The 21,851-nt window shown below is 37.1% G+C and overlaps 1 protein-coding gene across 6 annotated transcripts in view; it reads left to right on the top strand.

Annotated features, from left to right (window-relative positions):
- Positions 1-21,851, top strand: part of LOC133262194 (nipped-B-like protein) — a 181,673-nt gene that overhangs the window by 144,197 nt on the left and 15,625 nt on the right. For all 6 annotated transcript variants that reach the window (XM_061441140.1, XM_061441139.1, XM_061441137.1 and 3 more), the window contains 14 exons: positions 2,890-3,028; positions 3,254-3,336; positions 4,359-4,491; positions 5,367-5,510; positions 9,262-9,351; positions 9,556-9,770; positions 9,869-9,971; positions 10,839-10,937; positions 11,040-11,186; positions 12,435-12,569; positions 14,016-14,114; positions 15,619-15,672; positions 17,141-17,249; positions 20,199-20,335. In XM_061441140.1, coding sequence (XP_061297124.1) covers positions 2,890-3,028; positions 3,254-3,336; positions 4,359-4,491; positions 5,367-5,510; positions 9,262-9,351; positions 9,556-9,770; positions 9,869-9,971; positions 10,839-10,937; positions 11,040-11,186; positions 12,435-12,569; positions 14,016-14,114; positions 15,619-15,672; positions 17,141-17,249; positions 20,199-20,335 — 1,687 coding nt within the window. The remainder of the gene's footprint in view (positions 1-2,889; positions 3,029-3,253; positions 3,337-4,358; positions 4,492-5,366; positions 5,511-9,261; positions 9,352-9,555; positions 9,771-9,868; positions 9,972-10,838; positions 10,938-11,039; positions 11,187-12,434; positions 12,570-14,015; positions 14,115-15,618; positions 15,673-17,140; positions 17,250-20,198; positions 20,336-21,851) is intronic.

The raw sequence follows: 21,851 nt of genomic DNA, 5'->3' as shown, positions 1-21,851 counted from the left end.
TGGTTGCTTGATGTGTGGAGGAGACCCTGTCTTTGTACATCCAGCCCAGCATGGGCAACCAGGGTGCCAGGAGGAGCTGTGCTTCAGTGTCAGTCACTTCTGAAGTAGCTCGAACCCCTTCATAGGCTGCTGGTATCTCTTTTTCTGTTGGAGTATAGCCGGCCTCGGATCTTCTGTATCCCTGATGCCTCGAGTCTCCCTCAAGTCTCCCCTGGAGCTTTCTGCCAGAGGCTCCAGGTAGGATCTTTCTCTCCAGCTGTGGTGTAAAGCACATTTTTCACATATGGCCCAGTCCGGACTGGTCCAAGGGCTACTGCATGAACTATCTCTTGTTAAATTTGTTCAAAGGCTTGTTGTTGCTCAGGGCCCCATATAAATCATTCTTCCAGGTAACATGATTGAAAGGGCTTACAATCAGACTGTAATTTGGGATGTGCATTCTCCAGAACCCCATAACACCCAAGAAAGCTTGTGGTTCTTTCTTATTAGTTGGTGGAGACATTGCTGTTATCTTGTTGATCACATCTGTGGGGATCTAGTGACGTCCTTCTTGCCATTTTATTGCCGGAAGTTGAATCTCCTCTGCAGGTCCCTTGACCTTACTCTGTTTTATGGCAAAACCAGCTTGCAGAAGGACACCTTGCCATGGTGTCTGTTGCTTTGCCATCAGATCCAGAGACATCCTTTTTCACTCGATGGTACTGGGTAACATTGAGCAGGGCTCGGTAGGCATAGTCCAAGCCCCAGAATGTTACAGTTATTTGTACTCTGGTATTGCCAGGGTGACAGCCCACCTTGTCTGAATGTTTTACTAGTTTTTCTTGATTTTGCACTTGTTCAGGGATGAAGTCCCAACCCCGGAGGTGCCCACTGACCTAGGTACTTGTCCATATTATCCCCCACACCGTGCCACTCGTGGCTGTCCAACCTTGCTGAAGATCTCCTTCTGGTGTTCTTAGATAATTGTTTAACCTTAAACCATGTGCAGCAACATGCTGGTTCCCAGCAGAAAGACCAGGTTGGTTTCAAGGGCATTCAAATGGTATTCACAATCTTTAAAATTCTTTAATGCTGCTGTCAATAGCCTCATGGGAGAGCACAAGGTGTGAGGCAGTGTCTCCTCCATAGCTTGGCCTTCTGAGGGGGAAAAAAAAGAAGTGTAATTATTAATAATTCCCATTACATGGCTCCCAAAGTGTAGAGGTGATGGTCACGCTGAGAACACATACCAGGTTAGTTTCATGATCAATAGTTCTGTTGTATCACAAGCCATTACCATAAAGTACAGCGAAACAAGAACCTTAGCCCAGGCCCCCAGCAAATACTGGCTTCAAGTAAGGTGTGACATAATGAAACTCTGAGAACAAGCGCCACAACTCTGAGAGCAAATAAATCATCACTGTGGCGAGTGACTAATAATCCAAATCAGTGAATACTCATCGCAAATACGATTAGACACACTCAACCATTCGAGTCCCACATTGGGGACCACAAAGAAGTGTTATGGTTTACATCCAGCCGGTAACTCAGAACAATGCAGCCACTCGCTCCCCCCCTTCTTCTCCCCTCCGGGCAGGATGGGGGGGGATAATTGAGAGAATGTAAATCCCATTGTTTACAATCTAATATTCCTTTGAATGAGTTTCATTTAGAAACCATACAGTTCACTTTAGCTGTCTTTTAAGCCCTTAAGCTGGATTTCAGTGCATCTTCTGAATAATAGTATGGGTTCAGGTTCAGGTTCAGTTTGAGAGAGAATCTTACCTGAAATGGTTTCAGTTAAAATTGAGGTTGGGCACTTTAAATGATTCTAAACCATTTGTTGTTGGCATTCATTTTGTCCTTTCTTGCATACATTTTTTTCCCTGTGACAGACAAATTGTCAATAAAATAAGTTGTCCAATCCTGAGTGAATGAATAGAAAATATCCAGGAAAAGAAATTCACTGTAACTTTAAAGTCAAATTCAGCAACCTTAATATTAATATGTGTGCTTATACCTAGTATTTCCTGTTGGTTTAGTTACAGACATCAGAGATCAGTCAAATATGAAGGTGGTAGGCATAGGAGCATAAATGGTAGATACCCTTTTTGGATTGGGACTGTTAGTGGAAGGAGTACACTATCTCAAGGCCACAATAACTGCACTATTTATGTCTGGAGTCCTAGCTCTGATCTGTTGAAAGACATTCCCTATGTGCGCTACAGTCATGAAGGGTACAGCTTACCTAAAATTTGATATGAAAAATTTTTCTCTTTACAAGTAATCAAGAATAGCTTCATAAATATAATAATTTGCATCTGGTTTGTGCCCAGTTATTATTTTGATAATTAGGGGAGAATGATGTCAGAGATTTTCACCTTTTCATATTGATATGGGTAGCATCAAGTGGTGTTGGTGTACATATGGGTAGTAAGCACCATACTATTTGTCAGGTTAAATCACTTGGAAGTGGAGAAATGTGAGGTGTAGTGTATTTGTACTGGTTATACTAACTTATAAGATATTGACATTATACATAATAAATCTATTATTAAGTGCTTTATGATGTAGTTCTTTGATTTATTAAATATTTCTGTAGATTTTCCAGCTGCTGAACTTCATGGGTATTCTGATCGTGCATCTGTGAGCTGTTTCAGTTCAGCTCTTTGGCTGGAGAATAGTGCTTGCTTTGTTTGTTAGACCAAATCTTTCACTGCATAAGATATAAGCAAATGACTAGATAAATTTCTAGAACACAAATTTCTATCTGTGGTAATAGTTTTAGAAAGATGTTGCTTAGGACCAAAAGTTTGGGGTTTTTTTTTGTTTTTTTGTTTTGTTTTGTTTTTTTTTTTTTTGTTTTGGTTTTGTTTAGTTTTAGTGTAAATGCTCTTTTCTTATTAACAGATTAAACAGCAGTGACACTTATGGAGAACCTATGTATATTCAGATGGTAACGGCACTAGTTCTGCAGCTTATTCAGTGTGTGGTGCATTTGCCATCAACAGAAAAAGATTCTAATTCAGAGGAGGAATCAAACAAAAAAGTAAGGTGTTGGTTGGTTGGTTGGTTGGTTTTTTTAAGAGCCATTATTTTTGTGTGTGTGTGCAGGGAATACTTTATAGGTATAATATTTTATGGTTGTGCTCAAGTAATTACGCATCATAATTTTATGTCTGCTGGAATTATCCGATGAATGAGAAATGCTGATCTGGAAGTCATATTTCTGTGTATGTTAAAATATTAGACAAATAAATCTTGTTATTTTTAGGTGGATCAAGATGTGCTTATTACTAACTCATATGAAACAGCTATGAGAACAGCACAAAACTTCCTTTCTATTTTCCTTAAGAAGTAAGTACTGTTGTATTCTTTATTGTATCGATGAAACCAACTCCAAATAAAATCTGTCACACGTTAAGACAAACCAAGCCACTTCACAATGCTAAATGCCTACTAATAAAGTTACTTGTAACAACAGATATTTAGATCCCTAAGAGAGCTACCTGTATGGATAAAAATGTTTATGGAACAGAAATTTTGCAGGGATTTCTTTACACATTTAATAATCTGTCTGATAGTTTATGTAGGATCCTTTTATAAGGGGTCTTTTACTCATCTGATGCATGGAATAGAAGGCTGAGTAAATATTTTAAGTGATGAAATCGGATACTTTCTGAATGACAAAGATCTAAAACTCCTAAGATTACTTTCATTTAGATAAACTTAGGAATGTCAATAGCTCAACAGGGGAAAAAAACTGTACCTGAATGACAAAGGGATTTATAACAAAAAGTCTTGAGGTTTTTATCATGTTAATTTCTACTGTTATGCCAAAAGGCTATTTATGAGCCATCTAGCTCCATCTAGTTATCTCTGCATACTTCTGGTATATAAGTGAAACACTACCAGGTATGTTATCTTTTGATTTTTGATTTTTATTTTTTACATTCCGATTTTAACTTTTGTGGAGCATAATACTGAGTTTTCTCATAATTGTGTGATAAGTCAGACCAGGTTTAAGGACATAACACCTCCTAAATACCCCACTCTAGCTTTAGCTTTAGAATTTTACCTACTTTGTCCATCCAAATTAATGCAGACTTTAACTCAAAACAATAAAAAAAAATAAAGCTTAAGAACAAAATTCTAGTATTCTGGATTAGCTGCTTTGCTTGCAGTACAACTTGGAGTGATAACCATTTAAACTATTTGTCTGTAAAGGGATAAAAGGAATTTTTCTGCTAATTGGATTTTTTTTTTTAAATTGCATACAATTAGTTTTCTGGTTAAACATAGGTTTACTTCTATTTGCATCAAAAGATAAGCTTAAATGTCTCTTAAATTCACTTAAAAATGCATTTTCTTTTGAACAGGTGTGGCAGTAAACAAGGGGAAGAAGATTACAGACCACTTTTTGAGAACTTCATTCAAGATCTTCTTTCCACAGTCAATAAACCAGAATGGCCAGCTGCAGAGTTGCTACTTAGTTTATTAGGAAGGCTACTGGTAAGGGTTTCTTATTTTTTAACTATTATATTAATTTAGTTTTTATTACAATGCAACTTGCTTATTTCAGCTCAGACTGTTACAGGAATGCTTTCTGATTGCAGCACTTAGGGATTTTCTTACATATATCACTATTATGTAATGCATAAAAAAATAAAATTTAGGTCAGAAGATCATTGATATGAAACTTGGTAAAGGTCATATGTATACAGTTTCTCATGGAAGTCCACATTGAAAAATGCCATTGTATAGCATCTTATAAGTGTAGATATTCCTTGGGAATAAAGTCAGACTGCAATTATTCATGTTAAATACTCGGGACAATTCCTTTAGCACAGAACCTTCAAACAGTTAAGTAGTTTTTTAACAATAGTAGTATATTTACTTATGGAATATAATGTTTTACAGAATGTGAATATTTTCATTTATGTGTTTTTTGAGAGTTGTTCTTCAATATTACGATGCAATTAACACAGTAATTTGACCTGTTTCTTGGAAAAATATTTTATGGTCCTGTTCCTGGTAAAATGTAATTTTCTTTATACTTACGTACATAATGAGGAAGTTGCATTATTGTCTTTAAGATCTGTACTATTGCAAATGATATCTGCTCTACTAGATGTCCAGTTTATTTTCTAAAAACGTGTATTTAAAAAAAAAAATGAAAGGGCATCTTTGTAGAGGGAGACCCGATAAAGGAAAAAATATAGTGTAAAATAAGGAGTGTATCTGTGATGTAATAGTAAATTACAGAATTTTATGCAGTATGGAAGTTATGTGGAATTTTTAGAGAAGGCCAAGCAATGTCTTTTGAGAAGAATCTCAGTTGCATAAATAGATAGTTTTTTTCTAACAATTTATTCTGTTTTTCTTAGGTTCACCAGTTCAGTAACAAATCTACAGAAATGGCATTAAGAGTTGCATCACTTGACTATCTTGGAACTGTAGCTGCAAGACTCAGGAAAGATGCAGTCACTAGCAAAATGGATCAAGGATCTATAGCCAGAATCCTCAAACAGGTGTGTGAGAGATTCCATGTCAGCTGGATTGAAATTTATTCATTTAAAAATTTGAACATTTTGAAGATGTGTGAAAAACTGGCATTGTGGAGAATGAGTTTTCATTGTTGTTCAGAGTTCTGAATCAAATATGCTCAATTTATAAGTATCATATTTGTTAATTCATTACTTTCTCATGCCATCTCCCTAGTGATCATGTTAAGTGGTTAATTACAATGGTAAAACCAGTTTTCTTGTGACAATATAGAGGACATAATGGAAGGACAGTTGGTTTCTACCTTAAGAGGCCTTAAAAATATATGTGTGTGTATGTATGCATTTGCTATTGCAAAGTGGTAATTGAGCTTATGGCACTCATACACAGGCTTTAAAGAGTTAAGCTGTTAGTCCTGTAAGGTTAGCTTTTATGTGATGTAGATGGTATTGGTTGGGGTTTGGGGAGAGGTTGGTTGTTTGGGGGTATTTTTGTCTGGTTTTGTTTTGGTTTTTTGCTTGTGGCTTGGTTCAGTCTATTGTTTTTTAGTGTTGTGGTGGTTTTGTTTATTTATTTACTAGATTTGTATATATCTTTCATTAGAGAATGCATATTTTCATTTTTTCTAATGCTGTTTATCAAAATGTCTCCAGATGTGCAAGGGTGGCAGCAATTAACAGAGCAGTGTAGGCATTTGGGCTCTGTAGTACATCGTATGATGAGAAAATCTTGGGTCTTATTTGTCCTTTTAAAAATATGGACTTGCACATTTCTTATGGATGCTATATGTTTCTTTCTGATCTACTAGTTGTTCTCAACATGATTAGATCCATGACTTAATATAATTTATACTTGTATGTGCTAAGGGGTTATTGTTCTCCTCTGTTGTCAGTGATTTTGACAATTCTACATTAGACTTCACAGGAAAATATTTTAGAAAAATAATTTCCTCTTATTTCCAGCAGTTATATAACAGTATTGAAAAGTATTCTAAAAATATACATACCTGAATGGTGACCTGAAGTTTTCTGTTTGTTTGGGTTTTTTTTTTACAGGATCATGCAGTCACTAGGCATTGGCATCTGCAGAAAATAAAATTGTTGTGTGCGATTGAGTGCTAAAAACATTTTTTTCAGTTACTCAGGAAGCTTAACATCAATGATGGTAGATAGCACCATCCATACTTTGTGGAAGGTGCGTACTATACAGTACCATCAGTCAGAGTAAAGTGTGTTGCTTATAAATGATTTGTAACATAAGAACAAGTAAGTACTTGGAAATGTGTAGGTGACATTTAAGCTTCAATTTGTTTTTCAACTGACAGGAAAATAAGATCCATTGATAGACATTCAGCTTTAGTCATTAGAAAGATCTTAAATTATTGTTTTCATTCAGAAATGAGCTTATACCTCTACAGATTTTTCTTTCCTGCTGAATTGAATACTTAGACACTGTTGGATATTACCTTCTACCCTCTGATACCATTGCCATGATATTCCCCAATGATTAATGAGTGCTTATAACTGCCTGCTGCGGTTTGGCCTCATGAACCATAGAATTAGATTTAGGAGAAATTCTATTCTGTTTTGACATTTTTAAACAGTAGATTTTTTTTCATAGCAATTGGTCATAGATTGTCAAATTGATTTGAACACTTGTGCATGCTTTTCATTAGCTTATCTCTTGATACACTGAAGTTCTGGACTTCTGACTGTACCTTTTTCTAGTTGCTGATGTTTGAAAGCTATATTATGTGCTGCATTTGTGACAAGATTCTCAATCTGTGCTGTTCATACAGAAGATGGTTGCAATTTACAAGTCATATTGCCAAAGAAGAAAAATGGTTTGTAGCTGAAGAAGTTTAAGCCAGGAATTATTCTTCTACTTTTATTATCGATATGTTTCAGGCTTCACAGTTTCTTTTTGTTTGTTCCAGACATTTTACTTGTTTGAAAATACCTAGGCAGTTAGAGGTTCATCAGGCAACTTTTTTTTTCAGACTTTTATCCACAGAATTTAACACTGGTTAAAGGCCAGGCTTTCAAATCAGAATTTCAACCTATATTAGAGTGCCCAATATATATATATGTATATATATATGTAAAGAAATCATATTAGTATTATGTCCACTGTAGACATGTTTTGAATTCTTGAATTCATTTTTGAAAAAAAACCCACATTTTTTTTCTGCTGTAGCATCAGCAATTGCAAGGACCTGTGTATCTCAGTATTGTACTAGGGGGAAAAATGTGTGGTTTATGTTTTGGGCTTATGCTGCCTTGTAGATGTCAAGAAAATTAGTTTCTGATTCATTAACAAGTTAATTGATACTGCTTTATTCTCTATAGCCACTATATGGGGAGAAGTACATTGTCTGACAGTCATTTACAAAATCGTTCAATTTGCATAGGCTAGAACTATTTAAGAGGTTCTGATTTTAGCATTCATACAGTTTAGATATTCACAAATGTGATAGAGTCTCCAGTGCTAGTTCTCAGGTTAATATTTCATATGTAATCCTTTCTGTGCATCTTAGAAGTGCTTCACAGGAAAATTAATATTACCCTATTCTGTAGATAGGCTTTATGCACTAGGTGGCATTTTTATAAAATGGATGATTGTTCTCAAGTTTTTTGACTGTTAGAAACTTAGTTGAGTCTCAGAGAGCATGATTCTTTAGTGCTAGAGCTCAAGGGTGTTTGGTAACAACCTCTATAAGATTGAGCATACTTGCTGCACTTTGTATGGATGCTTTATCCCTGATAGAATCATAGAATGGTTAGGGTTGGAAAGGAGATAACCTTAAGATCATCTAGTTCCAACCCCCCTGCCATGGGCAGGGACACCTCACACTAAACCATGCCAACAAAGGCAATGTCCAGCCTGGCTTTGAACACCGCCAGGGATGGAGCATTCACAACTTCCCTGGGCAACCCATTCCAGTACCTCACCACCCTAACAGGAAAGAATTTCTTCCTTATATCCAATCTAAATTTCCCCTGTTTAAGTTTGCACCCATTACCCCTTGTCCTGTCACTACAGTCCCTAATGAAGAGTCCATCCACAGCATCCCTATAGCCCCACTTCAGATACTGGAAGGCTGCTCTGAGGTCTCCACGCAGCCTTCTCTTCTCCAGGCTGAACAGCCCCAACTTTCTCAGCCTGTCTACATACGGGAGGTGCTCCAGTCCCCTGATCGTCCTCATGGCCCTCCTCTGGACTTGTTCCAACAGTTCCATGTCCTTTTTATGTTGAGGACACCAGAACTGCACACAGTACTCCAAGTGAGGTCTCATGAGATTTATATCAAATATTTTTAATATTTTTACCCATATGTTTTTACTGTTGTCTGTATTTTATATTTATTTTCATCTGACTTCTTTTCCTTTTGTCCCTTGTTCACCTGAGTAGTCAGTTTCAGTATTTAATATTGGTGAGAGAGCTTTTATAGGTTAAACCTTGTGTCAGTCTACTATGTATGATTTTTTTGTCACTGACACAATCTTCACAGGAGATCATGGAATGAAAATTTATCAAATCAGACAGTCTTTTTTTAAACCATTTTTATTCTGCTGTTAATCTTTTTTAGACTTCGGAGCTACCATCTATTTTGGTTTAGTCTGTATAAAGTTTAGAAGTAATTGCTTAACAAATTATTAGTTGTATTGCTAATTGCAGAATGTTAACTTCAGTGTATTTTATATGTGGACATGCAGATTTTCAGATGATAATTACCACTGCAATATTCTATTTTATAACTTTTTCTATTTCTGATAGGTTTCAGGAGGAGGAGATGAAATTCAACACCTGCAAAAGGCTTTGCTAGATTATCTGGATGAGAACACAGAAACTGATGCATCATTAGTGGTAAATTTCAGCTTTCTCAAGTCAAGTGTAAATAAAAATAATTTCAATAACATGTACTTCATGAAATTAATTTTTGTCATACATATTAGTGCTTCAATTAAATTGTCATCCTAACATATACTGTTCACTGTGTTTTCCAAAATATGGTTGATGCATTAATATCTTTTGGCTTTGTTTTCTGTGTATCCTGCTATATTTCTCCAGTTTTCTCGGAAGTTTTATATAGCACAGTGGTTCCGTGATACAACTATGGAGACAGAGAAAGCAATTAAATCTCAGAAGGATGAGGATTCATCTGAAGGAAGTCATCATGCAAAAGATGTTGAGACCACAGGACAGATTATGCATAGAGCAGAAAGTCGCAAAATGTTTCTTCGCAGCATCATTAAAACTGCTCCATCTCAGTTCAGTATATTTAAGTACGTTTCAGCACTACTGATTTCTTTATTAACCATGCATTTAACATTTTTATTTTTTTTATAAACATGTCTTAATTAAAACATTGGTTTTGTTCCAGGATGAATTCTGATACTGTGGACTATGAAGATGCATGTTTGGTCGTTCGGTACTTGGCCTCTATGAGGCCATTTGCCCAGAGCTTCGATATTTATTTGACACAAGTAAGCTGTGCTGGAAGTCTTAATACAGTGAAACACAGTTGGTTTCTGGTTTCAAACACTTTTTGCAATATTTGTTCATTGTTGAGCATGGGTATTTAACAGACTATGATAACACCATGTGCTTTCATATTCTGTATTGATGACATAAGTGCTTATATTTCTTTTTCTTTCATATTGTGTCATATTGTACATACATTATTTTATTTGTCCATGTATGTATATGGCAAAATCATTATCTTAGATGTACACAGTAAAAGGATAATTGCAAAATGTTGAAATATTTTTTTACAGTTTCTGTAGGATGCTTGTTTGATGATATTAACTCATTAAGTTGATCTTAATTTGATTTGGAAATACAAGCCAACTTGGTCAGTTACTTGCAGTGCATGTTACTGTCACTTTGGAAGCTGCTGTTTGACCAGCATGGTTTCTTTCCTTTTTTCTAGGAGAAGAGCACTAACATGTCATAGTTCCTTATTATTTAGTTAAAATTGTTAATTATTTAGTTAATTTTGTGCTGAATCTAACTCTCCTGTTGAAAGAACCATGGTGAAAGTCCCAACTGAATGGCAAAAATAGAGTTTAAAATGAAGTCTTAAAGTGAATATATGGACCCTGTGTAAATGCTGTTTGGACCAGTCTTAGAGATGTAACAAATCCTAGTAAATATCCATGCGCAGTTATCAGTGCCATGGAACACCATTTGCATGCACCTTTTTACTATCTGAGAAGATACATAGAATTTTTAGTAGACAGATATTATTTTAGTGAAATCATATGAATGTTATTCTGCTGCATTTTTGACTGTTAAACATTGTTTGCTACCTTCCCAAAGCAATTGAATCTTTGGTTTTGTTCTCTTATTAGATTCTGCGTGTACTTGGTGAAAATGCAATTGCTGTTCGAACAAAAGCCATGAAGTGCTTGTCTGAAGTTGTTGCTGTAGACCCCAGTATTCTAGCCAGGGTAAAAAAAATGAAATATGCATCATGTACATGCATTCTTCTGTCACACTTGAAATAAATATAGTTTCTTATTTTGGATTTGTGTTTTATTTGTTCTTTTTAGCTGGATATGCAACGAGGTGTTCATGGACGGTTAATGGATAATTCCACCAGTGTACGAGAAGCAGCTGTGGAGCTGCTTGGCCGATTTGTGCTCTGTCATCCTCAGCTTGCTGAACAGTATTACGACATGCTGATCGAAAGAATATTGGTACAGTGACTTGTGATATTTATGATAAAATAAGTGTCATTGGAAAATTAGTTTTCAACTGAGTTTATATGATTAATAATATAGAATAATGATCCCAAGAGTAAATATTATCTTATTAAATATTATTTTAATGGGGAGTATTGTTCTTTTAAGACCAACCTTGCAAAATGCATCACTTGTTTTCATTGATGCTTTGTTAAATAAAAGGTAAGCATACATAGAGAGTTGTACCACATCAGAACCAGGATTATATTCCTTTTGGTTCTTTTATTAAGGCACAAATTAGGTGAAATGAGGAATTTTGCCACATCTCTGAAGTCTGAGATATGGGTTATTGAGGGCAGTTCAGTAGTGTGGGTGATGAAGAAAGTTCTACAACACAGTAATCTGAAGTTGCCATTTGCAATCCAAAAGAAAAGAAAAGAAAAGAAAAGAAAAACGAAAAGAAAAAAGACAAGACCAACCTGGCTGTTTGGGTTTTTTTCTTTTTCCTATGTGATGTTTTAGTGTTTTAAAAGGCTTCTTATTAGACTTTTTGTCTAATGGTTTGTCTAAATGGTTTTTGACTGGATATTCAGGTAAAATACAACGTAACTATAAGATAACACTAGCTTTTAGCATTCATTTCAGGTTTTTAGTGAAATGCTACTCATTTGCTATAGTTAGATGATAAAACATGTTTGCAAAGGGTTTTGGAGATGTGCATATGAGCATGCATAAAGCCGTTCATCCTAACATTCAGATTAAACAGGTTTTGAATAAAGTAATATGAAATGCAGCTCCTCATCCTTCTCCTTAGATGAAGCGTAGGAAACTGGAAAATATTTGCTGCACATATCTTTTCCATAATCTTTATCCATAAGCTTTTTGAGTATTACAATCCAGATCCACAAAGGGTCTTGTGTGTTCCAATAAAGTAACTAAAGCATCATCACATCTAGCTTATAAGCTCTTGAGTTAAGAAGTGGAAGCATACATTTGTAACATCATGAGCTCTTAAATGGGAGGGTATATAAATGGAGGAAGTGTTTCAGTGTTCTGGGGACACAGCCAGAACCATTAGAACTGTTGCAAATACAGTGGTGCAAGTTATGCTGACCTTTTATATAAATGCATTCAAGAATATTTTAGCTGCCTCTCCTAAATAAGTTTTGCAGCTTGGGTGAGCTTCAAATATTAATTCATAAAATACATACGTTAATTAATGTCTGATTTGTTTTCAAGAGCATAATGCTTTTCTCCTCACAGGATACTGGTATCAGTGTCAGAAAAAGAGTCATAAAGATACTTAGGGATATCTGCATTGAACAACCAACATTTCCCAAAATTACAGAGATGTGTGTGAAAATGATTCGAAGAGTCAATGATGAAGAAGGAATTAAGGTAGAATGAAACATATCCTCATATCCTTCAAGATTTTAATCATCATAATGTGTTTCTATATTTTTATTTTTTAAAAAATAACTAAAAAGTATTTAATTGCTCCTTTGTAATTTTTATAATTTTTATTCACTTCTAATTTTTGAGAGCAAATATCTTAGCTTTCTACATTGCTGTATGACTTGGTTTTCTATTTTCAAGTTCTTGCTGGCAGTCAAAAGATTTTAAAAATTTATTGACTAGAATTTGTTTTTCTTTTCTTTTCTTTTCTTTTCTTTCAAGTGGTGTCTCTGGTATTTCTCTTTCCTAACAAGCAAAATTGGCATATAAAACTCCTTTCTGCAAGCAAAATAAACTTTTAAGTCAAAATTAAGTATTTAGTGTTAGTATATGCCAGATTTGTAAATTCTGCAGGTAAAATTTATATTCATCTGTACTTATTTTACATTAATTCTGAATGTTTAATGAATTATTCCCCCTAAAATGTTACTTATTTGATCATATTCTACTCTTTGTGCAGTGTATTGGCAGAAGGGCATAAAACTATGATTATGTGTTGAATCATAAACCCGACACTGATGGATTTTGTTTGATTTGGCCAAAATAATGTTCAAATTGCTGGGTAATTAAGAATACACCTGTAATAATTTTGTATCATGCTTCCAGTGGGATTTGAAATCTGCAGCTTTAAAGCTGCAGCATGTATTTTTACACTTGAGATATGTTAATGCCAAGTGGCTTTCAGAGAAGACTATTTGTTAACCAAGTAGATGAACAGCAAGATCCAAGATGCTGCTAGGAAAGGAAGATGACCTTGTTCTCTCTCCTCCTTTCCCTTGCCTTTCCAACAACCTCAGAAAGATGAGGCAGAATCTGCAATGTATTGGTTTTATGTCTCCATAGATGAGGAACGCGTCTAACAACCATATGCTTTATAAGTAATTTGCGAATAATAGTTCACTTTCATTTTATTCCATATTTTTCTCCATCCAAAAACATTGGACAGGAACTGACTTCCTATGTTTTGTTAGGGACACTTGGCTTCTCTCTCTTCCCCACCTTTTCATAGCTGTTCTGAAAATGCCAAAGTAATCTACAGTTGCTGCTAATTCTGCTGTAGAAATTGTAATCTTGTGTTCTGTTGTCAGCCTCTCAGGGTACTATGTTTTCCTGAGGAATGCAAATTAGTGCGGGAAAGTAGTAACTCCGTTTTTTGTAGCCTCATTTCCCAGTCAGTGATCATTTTAGTGAAGGCTGCTTAGATGCCAGTATAACTGCTGTAGTATTAGTAGATCAGGGTCTGTCTCAACAGTCTCTACAATACTGAAGTTGAATAATTCCTTATGAAGTTACACATATCATCAACAAATCTATAGTATGGATGTATTAGAAATGCTACCTATGTGCCATGATAAGTTTGTTAATTTTTGCTAATTTTTTTTCCCCCAGAAATTAGTAAATGAGACATTCCAGAAGCTCTGGTTTACTCCAACTCCACACCATGACAAAGAAGCAATGACCAGGAAAATACTCAACATCACTGATGTGGTATGTTAAACAAATTTTAATTAGGTTGCATGCAAAATTTGATTGTTTTTAGTATCTTTGAAATATTGTCTGTAGTCTTTTAGAAGAATCCTGCTTCACTTAGACATACACAAGTCTATAGGGCTGGATGGGCTCCACCCAAGAGTGCTGAAGGAGCTGGCAGAGGAGCTCACCAAGACACTTTTCATCATCTGTCAGCAGTCCTGGTCTAGTGAGCAGGTCCCAGAGGATTGGCGGTTGGCCATAATGATGCCTCTGTACAAAAAGGGCAGGAAGGAAAACCACAGAAACTACTGGCTTGTCAGCCTGACATCAGTGCTGGGGAAGGTCATGGAGCAGATCATCCTGAGTGAGATCACACAGCATGTGCAGGAAAATGAGAGGGATCAGGCCTAGTCAGCATGGGTTCATGAAGGGCAGGTCCTGATTAAGCAACCTGATCTCCTTCTATAAGGTGATCCACCTGGTTGATGAGGGAAAGGCTGTGGATATTGTCTATTTGGACTTAAGTAAAGCATTTAACACTGTTTCCCACAGCATTCTCCTGGAGAAACTGGTTGCTTATGGCCTATATAGGTGTATTCTTCACTGGGTTAAAAGCTGGCTGGATGGCCAAGCCCAAAGAGTGGTGGTGAATGGTGTCACGTCTAGTTGGCAACCGGTCACTAGTGGTGTCCCTCAGGGCTTGGTATTAGGGCCAGTGTTGTTTAATATCTTCATTGATCTGCATAATTTTGTCTACTTTTACAGACCAGCAAATTACATAGCATGTCACAAAAATGTCTGGTTCAATGTCTGTTTCAAGTAAAATGCTTATAGATTTGTAGTGAAATTATATTGTGTAAAACCACTATGCTGAGAAGGTATTTTAATATAAATTACGGCAAGATGTCAAAATCAAATAGAAGTACTTACTTCAGTACTCTAAATTATGGGTTTAAATTCCATCTGCCTTTTCAGTATGTTTACTAAATGGTAGTATAGTGCCCATTTTTCCAGTCTGAGAAGTCAGTTGATTTTACTTCAGCTTAATTCTCAATTCTCCTGCCAATTCTATTTTGGAGTACCTATGAGCTGTTCCTGACACATGATACCAGTGAAGGCCATATAAAAATATATAAATATATATATTTATATATTTTAAATACATTTATATAAAAATATGCATATGCTTATACACACATTTAATATGTCAGGCTTTAATTTGTGCTTTAATCTGTACAAAATGTTGTTCTACAAAACCAATATTTGGTGTACCTTAGAGCCAGCAGTCTCCAGTAAATTGTGTAGGCCTTGTATTGGATACAAATTCTGGGATCACTACAATGGTGAGAACTATTTTTCACGTGCATAAGGCAGTTTCTAATCTCCAAATATGTTGTACTTAATTTATATGAAAATATATTTATGTATGTTTACTGATCTTTTCAGATGACATCTGTATTGAAGTAATTTTTCTTCATATGCCTTTTTTTAACCAGTTTAATCTCAAAACTACTTTTAGGTTGCAGCTTGTAGAGATACAGGGTATGATTGGTTTGAACAGCTTCTTCAAAATGTAAGTAATGCATTCTGAATGCATGTCACAGTTGTTGTAATTTTTAACATGTCTTTTGGTACAAAAACACATTGAAGGGAGACTACAAGAGCATTCCTTTACAGTAGACAAATTCAGTTAATGTGCCTTTAAATATCTGACCTTTTTAAAAATTTTCATTGGTGTAATTTCTTTGTCTCCAACATTAGTTTCTTTCTTTCCATATGGTCTGTTTTAAGAATACTTCACATTTTGTTTTGGGGAGGGTTTTTTTTTTCATTTCATGGTCTCTTCAATAATGAGTGACAACATGAAGTCCACAGCTAAGATACTTAATTGTGAAATGAGGCCCCTAGTATAATGTAATTTTTTTTTTAATGGCAGATATTTGTATTTTCACATCCAGTATATTTATTACACAGTTTATAGAAGCAGTGAATCTCCAGAGTATAGCTTACTTCTACATTAAGTGTGACCAGCAGGTCAAAGGAGATGATCCTGCCCCTCTACTCTGCTCTTGGGAGACCATACTTGGAGTACTGTGTACAGTTCTAGTGTCCTCAGCATAAAAAGGGCATGGAACTCTTGGAACAGGTCCAGAGGAGGGCGACGAGGATGATCAGGGGACTGGAGCACCTCCTGTATGAAGACAGGCTGAGGAAATTGGGGCTGTTCAGCCTGGAGAAGAGAAGGACTCATAGCCGCTTCCAGTATCTGAAAGGGGCCTATAGGGATGCTGGGGAGGGACTCTTCATTAGGGACTGTAGTGACAGGACAAGGGGTAATGGGTTAAAACTTAAACAGGGGAAGTTTAGGTTAGACATAAGGAAGAAATCCTTTACTGTGAGGGTGGTGAGGCACTGGAATGGGTTGCCCAAGTAAGTTGTGAATGCTCCATCCCTGGTGGTGTTCAAGGCCAAGTTGGACAGAGCCTTGGGTGGTATGGTTTAGTGTGTGGTGTCCCTGCCCATGGCAGGGGGATTGAAACTTGATGATCTTAAGGTCCTTTCCAACCCTAACTATTCTATGATTATATGATTCTACATTATATTTTACTCTGATTTTTCTAACAAAAGATCTTGCTTCATTTATATAGCTTAGCCTGTGTTATCTTTCCCCTTTACCACTTGCATGCGCAAGTAGTATTAACTTGTGACCACTTGCATTAACAACACCATACATGGGGGAATTAAAGATCTCCAAAAATTTTACTTTAGCCTGGTAGTGCCTTGAAAATAGGTAACCAAGTAAACCAAAGTGTCTCTTAATGCCTGCATTGAAGAAAAAACTATACTACAGGATCAATTGAATTATCTGGTTAAAATGTTCATTTTGGTTTGATTTTTTTTTAATCTTTTATGGAGAAGTTAAATGCTTTTGTACTGCAAAATCCTTGTATATCTGTAGTAATTGTTATAAACCCAGCATATATCCAATGCAAATGAATGCACCCTTAATACTAAATAATTTTTTGTTTCATCTGCTATAGCTGTTGAAGTCAGAAGAGGATGCCTCATATAAACCTGTGAAGAAAGCCTGTACTCAACTTGTTGACAATTTGGTTGAGCACATTCTTAAATATGAGGAAACCTTATCAGGTAATACTGTTTGCAACCCAGTAGCTCCTTTGTATATATATATGGTACTGTAACAGTGGTGGTTCAAATTATTACTGTAAAAAGTTACTGTTACAGAATTCCTATTATGAAACAGGTGGTAATGAATTATTGCATTTAAGTTAATCATGAACTTTTGAGCACTGTATAATAATAAAGTTTTCTTAATTTTCTCTAGCTAACCACAATAGCAGAAATACTTTTAAAATAATTTTTCAAACTTTTAGATCACTAAAATCATAACAAATGTGTAAAGCTTAATTTGCATTACTGTGTTCTACAGTTGTAAGACGAATCATTGGCTGGGCCAGTTTTCCATGTACAGCAAGTAGTTTAAAAACTAGTAATGTCTTTGAATCATCTTCGCTTCTTCTTTCATGTATTTTGTGATCACATATAAATGTTAACACATGTTCTCATCTCTAATAAGAATATTCTGTATTGATATTGGAGAAGGCTGAGGTTCTCAATGACTTCTTTGCCTCAGTCTTCACTAGCAAGTGCTCTACCCACACTGCTCAAGTCTTGCAAGGGAGATGCAGGCACTGCGAGAATGAAGACCTTAGGCCTACTGTACAAGAGGATTAGGTTTGAGATCATCTAAGGAACCTGAACGTGCACAAGTCCATGGGACCTGATAAAATCCATCCACGGGTCCTGAAGAAGCTGGTGAATGAAGTTGCTAAGCCATTGGCCATCATATTTGAAAAATCATGGCAGTCAGGTGAAGTTCCTAAAGACTGGAAAAAGGGTAATATAACCCCCATTTTCAAGAAGGGGAAAATGGAAGACCCGGGAAACTACAGGCCAGTCAGTCTCACCTCTGTGCCTGGCAAAATCTTGGAGCAGATTCTCCTGGAAGGCATGCTAAGGCACATGAAAAACAACAAGGTGCTTGCTGAATGCCAACATGGCTTCACTAAGGGCAAATCCTGCCTGACCAATTTGGTCGCCTTCTATGATGGGGCTAGAGAACTGATGGACGGGGCAGAGCAGTTGATGTTATCTACCTGGACTTGTCCAAAGTATTCAACACTGTCCCACGCAACATCCTTGTCTCTAAATTGGAGAGACATCAATTTGATAGGTGAACCACTTGGTGGATAAAGAGCTGGCTGGATGTCCACATGCAAAGAGTTGTGGTCAATGGCTCAATGTCCAGCTGGTGACCAGGAACGAGTGGTGTCCCTCAGGGATTGGTGTTGGGACCGGTCTTGTTCAACATCTTTGTCGCTGACATGGACAGTGGGATTGAGTGCGCCCTCAGCAAGTTTGCCGATGACACCAAGCTGTGTGGTTCGGTTGATACGCTGGAGGAAAGGAATGCCATCCAGAGAGACCTCAACACGCTTGTGAGGTGGGCTGATGCCAACCTTATGAAGGTTAACCATGCCAAGTGCAGGGCCCTACACCTGGGTTGGAGCAATCCCAGGCACAGCTACAGGTTGAATAAAGATGATATTCAGAGCAGCCCTGCGGAGAAGGACTTGGGGGTGTTGGTCAATGAGAAAATGGACCTGAGCTGGCTTCAGTGTATGCTCACAGCCCAGAAAGCCAACCGTATCCTGGGCTGCATCAAAAGGAGCATGACCAGCAGGTCAAAGGTGATCCTGCCCCTCTACTCTGCTCTTGTGAGACCTCACCTGGAGCATTGTGTGCAGTACTGGTGTCCTCAACATAAAAATGGCATGGAACTGTTGGAACAGGTCCAGAGGAGGGCCACGAGATTGATCAGGGGACTGGAGCACCTTTTGAATGAAGATAGGCTGAGAAAGGTGGGGCTGTTCAGCCTGGAGAAGAGAAGCCTGAGTGGAGACCTCGTAGCAGCCTTCCAGTATCTGAACGGGCTTATAAGGATGCTGGGGAGGGACTCTTCATTAAGAACTGTAGTGGTAGGACAAGGGCTAATGTGTTAAAACTTAAACAGGGGAAGTTTAGATTGGATATTAGGAAGAAGTTCTTTCCTGTAAAGGTGGTGAGGCACTGGAATGGGTTGCCCAGGGCAGTTGTGAATGCTCCATCCCTGGCGGTGTTCAAGGCCAAGCTGGACAAGGCCTTGGGTGACATGATTTAGTGTGAGGTGTCCCTGTCATAGAATCATGGAATCATAGAATAGTTAGGGCTGGAAAGGACCTTAAGATCATCTAGTTCCAACCCCCCTGCCATGGGCAGGGGCACCTCACACTAAACCATATCACCCAAGGCCTCGTCCATGGAAGGGGGGTTGGAACTTGAGGAACTTAAGGTTCTTTTCCAACTCTAACTATTCTATGATTGTATGATTCCATGATCCTGCTCCTCTGCTCTGCTCTTGTGATACCCCACCTGGAGTTCTGTGTACAGTTTTGGTGTTTTCAGCATAAGAAGGACATGGAGCTGTTGGAGCAAGTCCAGAAGAGGGTCACAAAGATGATAAGGGAGCTGGAGCACCTCCTGTATGAAGATATACTGAGAAAGTTTGGGCTGTTCAGCCTGGAGTAGCTGCATGGAGACCTCATAGCAGCCTTCCAATATCTGAAGGGGGCCTACAAGTGTGCTGGAGAGGGACTCTTCATTAGGGACTGTCGTGATAGGACAAGGGGTAATGGGTTTAAACTTAAACAGGGGAAGTTCAGGTTATATATAAAGAAGAAATTCTTTGCTGTGAGGGTGGTGAGGCACTTGAACAGGTTGCCCAAAGTAGTTGGGGATGCTCTATCCCTGCAGTGTTCAAGGCCAGGTTGGACAGAGCCTTGGGCAACACGGTCTAGCGTGAATTGTCCCTGCCCATGGCAAGGGGTTGGAACTGGATGATCTTAAGGTCCTTTCCAACCCTGACCATTCTATGATTCTATGATCTTGAAAGATATGTTATGAAAGAGATATTAATATGATGTTTTGGACATTTTTTTTCATTGTTCAAACATTATGTATTTTGCAACTTTTTTTCAGATTCTGACAGCAAAGGTGTGAATTCCGGTCGCTTGGTTGCGTGCATAACCACTTTGTTCTTATTTAGCAAAATCAGGCCCCAACTAATGGTCAAACATGCCATGACCATGCAGCCATACCTGACCACTAAATGTAGTGTAAGTAAAGCAAAATCACTCTTCCCCCCTGATAATGATGCATGGAAATTAATGTCTGTCTTATATGCCTGATGAAATTGAAGGTAGGAAAAAAGAAATAAAAAATTTGTTTCCATTTCATGACTGTCGTACTTTCCAAAGATATTAGGTCATTTTGATGATCTCTAGCTTTTAAGATGTTGTTCCTCACCCTCTACCTCCACATTTTACAGCCAGATGAAAATGAAACCTGTTCTGCCTCTTTCCCTTGAGGAACTCAGTTTTTCACCTGTTATAATTTCTTAAAATATTTTTGGTTTATAGTCAGTCTTAAAAGTAATTAAGATTTAACATATGAATCTTAAGACTAAAGGTATGGTTCCATAGGATAGAGTGATCTAACATATAGCAAATATATAAGAAGGAAAATGTCCTGCTCTATCATCTTCAGCTCTTCACCTCTCCCTACCTTAGCTCTGGTGTTTTTGTATTCCCCTGTAAGACAGTTTAACTCACAAAAATTGTCTAGTGCTATAATGCTGAACCCTCCTCTCTGGTAAAATGTCTTCCCTTCTCTGAAACATTGTATTGCTTTCTGCCAATTTGATTAGTACAGTTGGCTCAGTGAAGGTTGTGATGAACACCTGATCTGTCAGAAGGAGCAGGGCAGGATCATGCAGCCATGGCTCAGAGAAAAGCTTGGCTGTGTGGGTGGCAGCAATCTATTACATTAGTTCAATTGGCCAGGGAAGGGCAGGTTTGAGGAAACTTATCATCTTAGCTTGTATGCGTAGCCTAGCATTGTACAGGTTCAGCCCTGGAACATTCTCTAGGCACACCTACAACCGATATTTAGAGCTGCTTCTGATCAAACAGTGTAGAAAAGGTTTATCTGATTATTTACTTGCTGCAACATCTCTTTAGTGCATTACATAAGTTTTATACAGATTGAGATGAATTGTAGAATTACCACTGTCAGCTCAGATATGTTAAATAGCTTGAGAATAGCATTTGGGAATTCTCCTATCGTGATTAGTGAGTTTGATTTATCATAAATTTCCAGCGGGATGTATATTTAATATATAAATGTTTTCCATAGATTCCTCACAATACATATACCGTCATGATAATGCAAACCAGTAATCATTTTAATTGTCATTTCTATATTTGTATGCATTATTATCTATATTTTTGAGCTAAATTCAGCCATAGCGCAACTTCATTTGTTGCTGCTAACTATTACAAGGTGTTGTGTGTTCTCTAGTGTGCGTGGGTCAGGAAAAGTTCCCAGATTTGTTGTAGGACTCCAAAAAATTATTGGGACCAAAAGTTTTCAGGTCTGTCACAGTCTTGATGAGAGGTGAAGTTCTGCTTCTACAGATTTTATTTTTTTTTTCTCCCCCAGAAGTTCTGTAGAAGAACTTGCTTTCAAAATAATATGCAGTTTAAAAGCAGATGTAAACTATATCAATATTTTTAAATCTTTACCAAATATCTTATATAAGGTACATAATTGTATGATACTAATATGCAATTT

The sequence above is a fragment of the Pezoporus flaviventris genome, unplaced genomic scaffold, assembly GCF_033815535.1.
Source record: "Pezoporus flaviventris isolate CSIRO_AGI_PZ_B2104156 unplaced genomic scaffold, CSIRO_AGI_Pfla_v1 ptg000193l, whole genome shotgun sequence".
Taxonomy (NCBI): Eukaryota; Metazoa; Chordata; class Aves; order Psittaciformes; family Psittacidae; genus Pezoporus; species Pezoporus flaviventris.
The sequence above is the reverse complement of the archived record's forward strand: the minus strand, read 5'-3'. Positions and strand labels throughout refer to the sequence as shown.